A 10583-nucleotide genomic window follows, 5' to 3' on the forward strand; every position below is an offset into this window, starting at 1 on the left:
GCCACTGGGAGGGGAAAGCAGCTGCCGCTGGCCGGGCTGGGCAGGGCGCTCCGTCCTCATCCACCTTCCTGCAAAGGCAAGGACTAACGAACACACTTCAGCACAAAATTAGGAACACGATGCAGCACACTTATTTTTAACAAAGTGACCTTCGTCAAGCTCAGAGCAATTTTTTGCTTAATTTTTTTCCAAAATGAAAGCCAAGTCAATCATGAAATGCCAAGGGAAGATGTTAACTCTTTATTAATAAATTGCTTTAGAAAGGCTTAGTGAGACAGGATTAATGGATTGGATGGTCAGAAAGGGCCGCTGTAATCTTCTAGTGTGACCTGCAGCAGAGCCCAAGGCTGGACTGGGTGCAGCCCACCGGTCGAGGCAGTTACAAAATCTTTTAATCCGTGCCACAGAGAGTCTCTGACAACATTCTGGCCCAAGGGTCAGACCCACCACGAACACCGCGCTCTCTGTTTCCAGTTTTGTTCTGACTTCCCCTCACAGCCCCTGGCTGTGCCAGCCCAAGTTCTTTAAATACCGTCTTTCAAAGTATTAACGACTCTCTTCCTCATGACTGCTTTATTTTACAGTATAAAAGTAATAATGGCCTGATTCTAAACTTAGTTACTCCCAAAGCTGCGCAGAATAAATTCATCTCTGTGACTGGTTCAATTTTACATTTGGGTAACAGAGGCCAAACTCTTCTCCACAAAGGGACAAACCAAACAAATCCACGGGAGGGCAAGTCAGCCGTGTGCCTGCCAGATAGCACAGACGCTCTGAGCAGCTCAGTAGGGAGCATTAAAAAGGAGAGTCGGCCATGAAGTGCTACTTTTTTTGAGGAACAAACGAAAAATTGGATTACCAAAGCACGTCATATGTCTGAGCCCAGCTCTGCGCACTGCTTGTCTGATATGTGGTTAGCTAACGACTCTATGATGTCAAGGAGAAGGAGCTGACTTAGGGAGCGGAGATTTGGCAACTTGGAGACCTTCAAGGAAAAGGAAAACAGAAAAGAAAAAAAAACAAAACAGAAAGAAATTAAAACCCATCCCAAACCACAGCTGACGTATCACTGTTTCCCCCGCGCCACCCCGCGCCAGGTTGGCGTGAAATCACGGCCGAGGAGCTGGGCTGCAGGGGCTCAGTCCCGACTTCTGCGCTTATAACCTGAATTCAGATCAGACCCCGAGTTCAGATCAGACCCCGAGTTCAGATCAGACCCCGAGTTCAGATCAGATCCCGAGTTCAGATCAGACCCCGAGTTCAGATCAGACCCCGAGTTCAGATCAGACCCCGAGTTCAGATCAGATCCCGAGTTCAAATCAGACCCCGAGTTCAGATCAGACCCCGAGTTCAAATCAGACCCCGAGTTCAGATCAGACCCCGAGTTCAGATCAGACCCCGAGTTCAGATCAGATCCCGACTTCAGATCAGACCCCGACTTCAGATCAGACCCCGACTTCAGATCAGATCCCGAGTTCAAATCAGACCCCGAGTTCAGATCAGATCGCTGCCTGGAGGGGACTGAACGGAGAGCGGCAGGAAAGCTGACCCCAGCACCTCCTCCCTGAGAAAGGAGCGTCGTTACTGTTTATATGATGGCTCTGCTGCTCGTGGATGCACTGAGCACTCTGCTAAAAGCACAGCCGGGCACCCGCGCAGCCCTGGGCTTTGAAGTCTGCGTGTTGCTCCTGAGAATGTGACTCAGGACCCGACCTCTTTGCTCCCATGTGCTCTGAAGGAGAGGCCGTGCCCGGCGCGCCGCCCGCGGGCAGAGCAGGTCACTGGAGCGCCAGCCAACACAAAACCTTCGCCACGTCAGGTCCATGAGGATCTACAACGGACTTTGTGCTCTTAAGCTGTTCCGAAGCTCAACTGTCATGGCAAAGGTGCTCGGCACATCCCTTCCTTCTCCACAGCCTCACAGGAACGAGCCAGTAACGTCTCTTTCTGGAGTTACTGACACACAGGCCCAGCCGGGGGGCAGACCCTGCCTGTCCCCTCACCCAGCCCGTACTCACTGACCTCATAAATGACCATCACCTCGCTCGAGAAGCTTGGCTGTCATAAAGAATAGAGACGTCCCGAGCAGCTTTTGAAACCCGGGAAGGCAACGGCTGAGAAAGTAATCTCCCCAAAATAAGGGTCTGCAAGGACCGAGGGGGACAGAGAACCCCCAGACCCCGGCGGGACACCTGCCCCGAGGCACGCGCTGCGGAGGAAGGAATCGGCGCAAATGCTTCACGACAGCGGATTTATTGGGGCTTGTGCCCAATACTGACACATGAGAGCCCAAAACCACGTTGCCCAAACAAGCAAACCCCTGGGCACAGCTCTTTGATTCGTGTGGGGAAAACTGAACAGCCCGAATCGAGCTCAGTGTTAATCGAGAGGGGAAACGGGAGATCCCAGCGGCTGTACGCCCGCCCTGCTGAAGCCTTGGTGACCCACTGGGCTCACGCTGCTGAGACAAATCACCCTTCAGAGCCCGCGGCGCGTCAGCGAGCACCACGGCAAGCCGTGCCCAGCCACACAGTCACCCAGCGCCGGGCCAAAAATCACACACTGGAGCCTCTCAGGCCCAAGGAAAACATTGCATAATTAAGATTTCTTGGTGCACAACCGCTTGACAGCCTTCCAGCCACATCTTGAGGAAAACGGCTCTGGCAGTCAACGGTTTAAACACAAAACACTTCCACACATTCTGCTTAGGGGAGCACAATGGAGCGACGCCCTTCGGTCCAAACCTCTCTGAAATGTCACAATGTTCATTTCCACCCCCTGGCACGTTCTGGTGGGAATCGCGCCAACCTGCTCGTCTTCCTGCGGCCTCTGCTGTGAAGCCAAGACCGTGAGATTTCAGCTCTCCGGGACTGTCACGCACTGACCTCAAAGCCCAGGAGATGTCCCGACCACCGGGCTGCCCTGCGACGCGCGGTGGCACCGTTGTCCCTTCCCTGCTGGAGCTGGGCCAGAGGGAAACGCACCAGCTGACGGCAGGCGCTGTGACCTTACAGCGGGAGGGCGATTCCTGGATGCTGGCCCCACTCTCAAAGCTTTTTATGCATTTGCCTTGAAAACAGATCCTATAAGGAGTGACTGAGGGAGCTGGGGTTCTTCTGCCGGAGGAGAAGGAGGCTGAGGGGAGACCTCCTCGCTCTTCGCAGCTCCCTGACAGGAGGGGCGGGGAGCTGGGGTCTGTCTCTTCTCCCAAGGACAAAGTGACAGGACAAGAAGAAACAGCCTCAAGTTGTGCCAGAGGGGTTTACATTGGATATTGGGAAAGATTTCTTCATTGAAAGGGTTGTGAAGCCCTGGCACAGGCTGCCCAGGGAGTGCCCATCCCCGGAGGGATTTCCAAGCTGGGTGGACGTGGTGCTCAGGGACATGGGTCAGTAGTGGGGCTGGCAGCGCTGGCTGAACGATCTTAAAGGTCTTTTCAAACCTCAATGATTTCGTGATTCTTTTTTCAGCTATTTCTGAACATAAAATGCATTAGGCTTGGGCAACTGAAGCATTCCATAACGAGCCTGAACACCTCCCTCTGTCTCATCCCCAGATACGAACTGGACGTAGCAGAGCTCTCCTTCCCCACGGGCAGCGGGAGGAGGACTGTCGGTTTACACACACACAAGAGACTGAGCTCCTTAAACACTAACTAGGGAATTACTATCAGCAAGTGTGCAGTATCCAGAAATCCCAGCCCCCGTGATTTCTCTACCAATTCCAGCAATGCTGGTAAGCTGTGGAATGAACTGGTGAAACCCTCCCGGAGGGATCCCGTCTCGTATGAACGAGTGACAGCCCCCGAACTCTCTCGAGCGAGAACAGGAATATCAGCACATCAGGCTCCTGACCTCTCCTGTCACTAACACATCACCCCACATATCGAAACTACAGAAAGCCCAGCCAGGACGTGGCAACTTCCCTTCTGAGCACAGGACAAGCTACCATCTAAGAGAGAGAAATACCGACAGCACACTCCTAACCACCAGCAAAAGAGAGGTTTGTGCCCTCGATACGTAACCAGCTTCTCTTGCTCTACACATGAGGACCCAGCGAGGGCACGGCACAAAATTAACGAACGAAAACGGAAGCAATTCTGGGTGACTTCTGTTTTGAAAGGTCTTCAGATTTCCAGACTAGGCTGGTCTAGTCTTTTGTTTATTTTTGGTGTGAAAAGTGCGCCTGGCAGACTTGTCAGGGAGCGTCACAACACGCAGCCAGCTCTCGGCTGTCTCACATGAGAAACAACGAAACGGATTCCTATATTAACGAGCCTTTAACCAACGCAGCGACAGAGGACAGCAGCTCTCAAAAGCCCCAGAAAAGATGCAACCAACCTTGGTGAACTGGTGCACGATGATGTGCAGGCAGTGCCTCTTCATGTCCAGGGCTTGGGTCTTGTCAGCTGCCTCTAAAATCTAGAGCAAAACCAACAAGTGACTTTCCTTCCGGCTCGGCTGCACACGCACTGCTCTGGCTCAGAGGAGGCAATTCCTCCAAGCTGGGGAAACATCTCCGTATTTCATTACAAATCTCAATCTTTTCTAAGCTATTAAAAAGTAACACCTGTATTTAAAATGCGTGGGGTCCTCAGGAGATAACTGGGAGGAAACTGAGATCCATTTCAGAGCCCAGTTCCCCGAGGTGCCCCAAAAGCAGGTAATGCTGGAACCATTCTGCTCGTGCTGCAGAGGGTTCGGTCTGCCTGCCGAGCAGGTGGCAGAAGAGCTTTTGTCAGCTTAAACTTCATCGCCAGATCCCCATTTGGTCCCCTGATCTAGCTGAGAGGCGTCCCTGCCCATCACAGGGAGGTTGGATTAAATGATCTCTAAGGTCCCTTCCAGCCTCGGCCAGTCTAGGATTCTATGATCCTGCCAGCATTACTGACAGAACAACTAATGTCACCTGCATGTCACTGTACAAACATCTCCTGAAAAAGGGTTTGGAGGCGAGCACTGAGCACATGGAACCATCTTCAGGAGACCTTCGGAAACACCGCTCTGCAACGGGGGACGAGGAGCTCAAGAGGAACGTCCTCTCGGCCGCTCGAGCAGTGAACCTTTCAGCACAGGAGCCCCAGAGGCACAAAAAGCCGGGACGGAAACGAAGCCGCTGCCCACTCGCCTGGACTCGTTGGCTTTCCTGTCCCTAAGCCCAGTGACTAACCAAAGCTGCTCGGGGACAATTACCTGGAGCACGTTCTCCACCGTGACGTTCATTTCCAGATTCTGCTTACAGTAGGCTTGTAGCCGGTTGTTGGAGAAGCCGTAATAGTAAGGTGCGGCGAAGAGGTAGCTGTTTGCCTCGTGAAGGAAAAACAGCATCGAGCAAAGGCAACGGCCCTGACGGCAAACACAAATCCACAGCAGAGGGTAAAACCCAGCCCTGCCAGATCAACCCTCCCAGGCTGCGCCGGGCAATCTAGAGCCAAAGGGAGGAGAGCTGCCGCACGAGAACTTAAGACGCTTGGATTCCTTTAGGTTTAAGGATACAGGGAGTCTTCAGGAGGCATGTTTACTTCTCCATAATAAATGTATCGAAGCATAGATTCAAAGGCTTGCTTGCTGGGCACCATTTCACCTATGGAAATATTCACCTGGCCATCCTCTGGCATGAAGGACCGGAACATGGCTTCAAAGTAACTGGAGAAAGGAAACAAAAGCGATGCAGACATTCTGCAGACAGCGGGTTTGGCCCAGTATTGTTCAAGGGCTGTTATTAAGCAAAGAAGTAAATTCAAGCAACAGCTCAGGCAAAGACACTGCTAAGTTATTGTTTCCTATATGTCTGCCTGTGAGAGAACTCCAAATAAAATCCCCCATAATTTCCATCAGCAATACCTGAAATTTGTCTCTGTTTCTTGAAAATTAGGACACTTGGTGCTTTGATTTTCATCTAATTTGCATAAGACCCAGTAGAGAGCTTAAAGCATTATGAATTTCCTTGGTATCTACAGGCTGCCAATCATCTGGAGCTGTTTTAAGAGCTGTGAAACACTTCTGGTAAAATACCACAGTAACTGATACTGAATATTATTACTGGGGCTGGAAAAAAATTGCGACAGGATTTGAAATCGAAACTGTACGTGAACACAACGTTTGGTGGAACAAAAAGGCGTGGGCACATGGAGCACACAAGCAAAGGACAAACCCACTTCACCCACATGCTGAGGAGGGAGAACCGTGCCCACCTTCGGAAGGGTGAACTGCTTCCCTCCACAACACGGTACGGAGCAACCTCGGCTCTGTTCTGCACCATTTTTTGTCTTAAACACCAGCAAGCGCGAGAGAGATTCAAATCTCAGGCGATTCAAAACAGACAGACGACTGTTTCTGACCCAGGGGACATCTGTCGCTTTCTACTTCCCTAAAATCGCCCTGGTTTCCACCCCTTCCCCTTCCCGGGATTTTACAGATTCTTTGTTCTGCATTGCAGCTTCTCACACATCCTCTGGAGAATCTCTACAGTTTTAAATTTCCTCCTATTCTTCCCTGCTGGCTCTCCAATTGAAAAAAAATATAATTAATCACTGCCACTTAAAGGCTTATTACACTCCTGGAGCCAAGCTGCACCTCACACTTCAGGCGGACACGAAGCTCCTGCCCAGCTGCCCCAGGGAGCTCTCACCCACCAGATCCCGTCTAGTTTCAGGGAACGGCGACGCACCTGGAGCGGGCGGCCAGGATGGCTTTGTGCGCCGGCCGCGGGTACCCGTCCAGGAGCAGGATGATATCACAGAACTCCGTCCCGGCTCCTTCCAGGTAAGCCTTCATGTCCTGAATTAGAGACGTTCCTGAAAGGTAACGTCAGGAAATAAAGACACGATAGAGCCAGGCGGTGTCAAACGAAGGTACAGCCAAGCCGCAGCTCCAGCCCCTCTGTGCTCTGGCAGCCTTGCGGGGACTGTGAGGATGCCCCTTCCTCATCATCCTGGGAGACAAACGAGCTTCGTCCTTCCCCATCACAAGCCATTACCCGCCACCCAGCCCAGAAACGAACGTGGCAGCTCTGCCTTCAGGCTGCCGACAGCAAACAAAAAAAACCGAAAGGTGGGCTCTGTAGAAAAAGAAATCTGATTTTTGCCCATCCCCTTTTTTTTGTTTTGTTTGTCTCTTAATGAAAAAGCTTTCCCAAATCCTCAGTAAAGGTTTCTCCTAGCTAACATCTTAATCAACCTTTGAAAATACGCAATAACTGAGAAATAGAGAGCATTCGAGGCTGATCCGAATTCACTCATACTTCGAAAGATCGTCCTTCAGTGTTTTGATGTTTGGGCACCTTGTGCTGTTCCAGTTCTGGATACAGAAGCTGGCTCTGCTGTCCTGCACGAGCATCTCTCTTCCCCCTGGGACAAACTACAACCAAAGGTTTCCTACTTGACCTTCCAGGACTGGTTTCCCCATCTTTCTCTCCAGTTCCCAATTATTTTTGTGCCATATTCCAAATCAATGCTGGCGTCAGCGAATTTCACTATTACATTCCTCTCTTTGTGCATCACAATGATAAAATCTTGATTAAGACCAGTCCCAAATCAGCCTGTGATGAATTCCGTAACAGAATTGTAAATGAAATCTTGCCCTTCCAAGCGCAACCGCAGCATGAAAATGAAAGGCGTGACCACTCGTGCAAGTTATTTATCTTCTCAACAATTCGGGATATTTTCTTGCAAGAACATGACTCTATTTAACACAACCTTTCGTGTATTTTGATGGGGATACTGCTCTGACTGAAGCTCGCTGGAAAGGATTCGGTGTGCCTTTTCTTAGTTTGGGAAACAGCCTAACCACAACGAGACCAAGTAGAGAGCGGTGGTCTGCGGTGATCTACCTCTTAGCCCGCTTCTAAACCAAACCAAGCATTAACAATGCAAAACCAGCCCAGCTAATTCCTAAAGCAGAGAAGTTACCGATGTCGAGCGGCTGGTCGGAGTGCGTTCGAACGGGAGGTTGCTGTTTCCTCCGTACAATCTCCACTATGAGGGATGAAGAAAGGTGCTCGAACTCCTTCATCATTATCACCTGATTAAAATGGGATTCCTTCACCACGAAGTTCAGGCAATGTTCCTTAAAAAAACCCACACAGTATGAGTACAAAAATTACAATTTACTGTCTGAAGTCACCTGACGGCATCACAGAATTTTCTTACAGCCCCCTCCCAAGGATCCTGCAGCTGGAACTATCAAACAACGACCTCCTCACTCGTGACCCCTTCAGCTCCTACTTGAACAGGAAATTCAGGACAACTCTAAGCTTCTTGAAAAACCTGACTAAGAAATAATAACAAGGAAAAGATTAATTGTCTCCCACCCAGCTGCTCTGAAGCTTTCTAAAACAGGAGTCTCAGGAGATGCCAAAAGCCCCGCAGAGCTAACTACAATTGCTTGCTATCCCGTAGTAATTCTTCATGCAATTAGATACCAAAAGCTAATTAAGAGGGTGAAGTGATCTTTACAGACTAAAGATACAAAGAGTTGGCAGGGTTTTCTTGAGTGCACTTTGCCTTTGCCTTTTCTGCAAAAGGCCCGAAACAGCTCTTGCAGGTTCTTGTACGACCAACTCGCTAGAGAAACCCACGTGGTGGGAAGGTGACACTGAACCACACCAAAGGCTGAACAGTCAAAAGGGGCAGAAAACGTCACTTTATTTGCCAGTGTGAACCCAGGCCTTCCCTCAGGACATGTTAAGAAGCAAAAAATACAACCTACACCAGCTCACCAAAAGGCAAGTATAAAATTCACCCAAGGAATAACGACCGTTGGCCGTTCTCTGCCAAGCTCTCTCACCCGGGATCCAAAGGGATCTGCCGAGGACCCATCTGCAAAATGTTTTAGACGATGCCTGCGATGCCAGAAGGAGCAGCCTTCGGCAGATGGCGCCTACCCACGAGGATGAACGCGCGCTAGAAAATGCCAGGACGCCAACGGAACGGCGCGAGCGGAAGAGCCCCCGTCACCCTACCGGGGCTCAGGCAGGCGGGGGCAACCGGCTGAGCTCACACCGCTGGCACTGGGTCCACCGACACCGAGATGCTGGCTTGAGCTCCTGGGCAGCTCACGGCACTGTGGTGCCGGGCACCAAAGGCCGTGCCAGCATGTCCAGCCTTGCTGCTGACTCTGCTGCTGCCCTGCTGGATCCCTTCGCTTTGCCCAAATCCAGGGCAAAAGGTGTCGGAGGAAGTGCTGGTGCACGCTGGCTTCTGCAGCCTCGGTCTGCTCACAACCACCAGCTCCGTGGCCTCCTGACGTGCGCCGGCTGCTCAAACAGGCATTGCAGGATCTTGCCCGGGCTCTTGGACACGGGTGGAGAAGCTGCTTCTCTGCAGCTTTAAGTAGAATTGGTTCTGGCCACTGTTGGTGGGAAGCAGACCATCACAGCAAATCGGGGTCACCAGCCCCGCAGTATGGACTCGACCACAGCTTTCGGCAAATGCCTGAAAGCCCCCGACCTGCTACGTAAAGGCAGAGAATCGCAGACTCACTTTGGTTTTCAGAGAACAGAATTCATTTTTTCCATCAGTCCAGGTGCCAGAGCCCCTGTGCAGCCCCTGTACAGAACAGCGGCACCAGAAAATGCACCAGTTCTGTCTTGCTGCGGTGAGAGCGAACTGATGAAAAGCCAAAGTCACTCTGCCCTTTGCCTCCTCCAGGGCAGATATGCAAAAATACCAAACATTTAGTAAAAAAAACCCTACATAATATCAATGTGCACCTGCAGGACAATCCACACTAACAAATACTCAGGTAACTCCATAGGAAGGAACTGAATTTGCCAAAGCTGGTAGCTTTTGCAAAACACTAATTATATAATCTTTTTAAAATTTCTTATCAGTTACTTTGTATGCAAAATGCGCTTTACCTTTAGCTGATCCAGCTGAAGCTTGTTAGCATTTTCACACACAATGAGCACATTCTGCAGATCTACGGATGCTTCAATATATTGAAGGCAGAGCTGTTCCAGTCGAGAGAGTTTGAAGTTTAAGGCCAGTTTGTACACATCCATGATAAGTAGCACATCCTGCACGTGACCTGAAATTACAAGAGAGAAAATTGCTGCGGAGCTCCCAGAACAAAGAGAGGAACCTTTCTCACAGTATTTCTGTTTACATCAACCTGAGCATTTCAAACAGTGGAATGGGCAGTGACTGGAGTTTCTTGGTGGAGACTAAACCTGAGTTGATACCAAAGGTGTTTTAAAACTGAGGCGTGAAACAGCCACCCCAAAAGATGTTCTTGACAATCGGGATCGCAATTCTTTAAAACCCTCAAAAGAAAATGAAGTCTCTAAAACCACCGACAAGCTCTGAAGCTAGCAGCCCGATTTTCCAAAGCGCCTGGGCGCCAGCAGCTCTGCCGGAGTTCTCGGGTTTTACGCAGCATCAGCCCCCCGATTCTGACAGAGCCTAACGAGGGCACCCTGAGCTCCTGCCTGAGCACACGGGAGCTGCTCTACAGGGGCTGGAACACGCAAGGGGGTGCGGGGACCCTCAGGGGCCACTGCACTGGGGCTACTGGGACACCAACGGAAGAAATAATCCTCAGCAGCCGTCGCTTTTCTCACAGGAGATCTCTGCCCATCTGCTG

General features: G+C 50.8%; 1 protein-coding gene across 1 annotated transcript; it reads right to left on the reverse strand.

Annotated features, from left to right (window-relative positions):
• Positions 1-868: 868 nt before the first annotated feature.
• Positions 869-10028, reverse strand: LOC104281225 (leucine-zipper-like transcriptional regulator 1; the record flags this gene model as incomplete). Its single annotated transcript, XM_009879136.1, has 7 exons — positions 869-985; positions 4341-4421; positions 5193-5298; positions 5496-5645; positions 6670-6796; positions 7910-8066; positions 9859-10028. Coding segments are annotated over 7 exons (908 nt in total), but the record flags the coding sequence as incomplete, so codon positions are not given.
• Positions 10029-10583: the final 555 nt, after the last annotated feature.

Source organism: Apaloderma vittatum, unplaced genomic scaffold, assembly GCF_000703405.1.
Source record: "Apaloderma vittatum isolate BGI_N311 unplaced genomic scaffold, ASM70340v1 scaffold36381, whole genome shotgun sequence".
In the NCBI taxonomy this organism is placed as follows: domain Eukaryota; kingdom Metazoa; phylum Chordata; class Aves; order Trogoniformes; family Trogonidae; genus Apaloderma; species Apaloderma vittatum.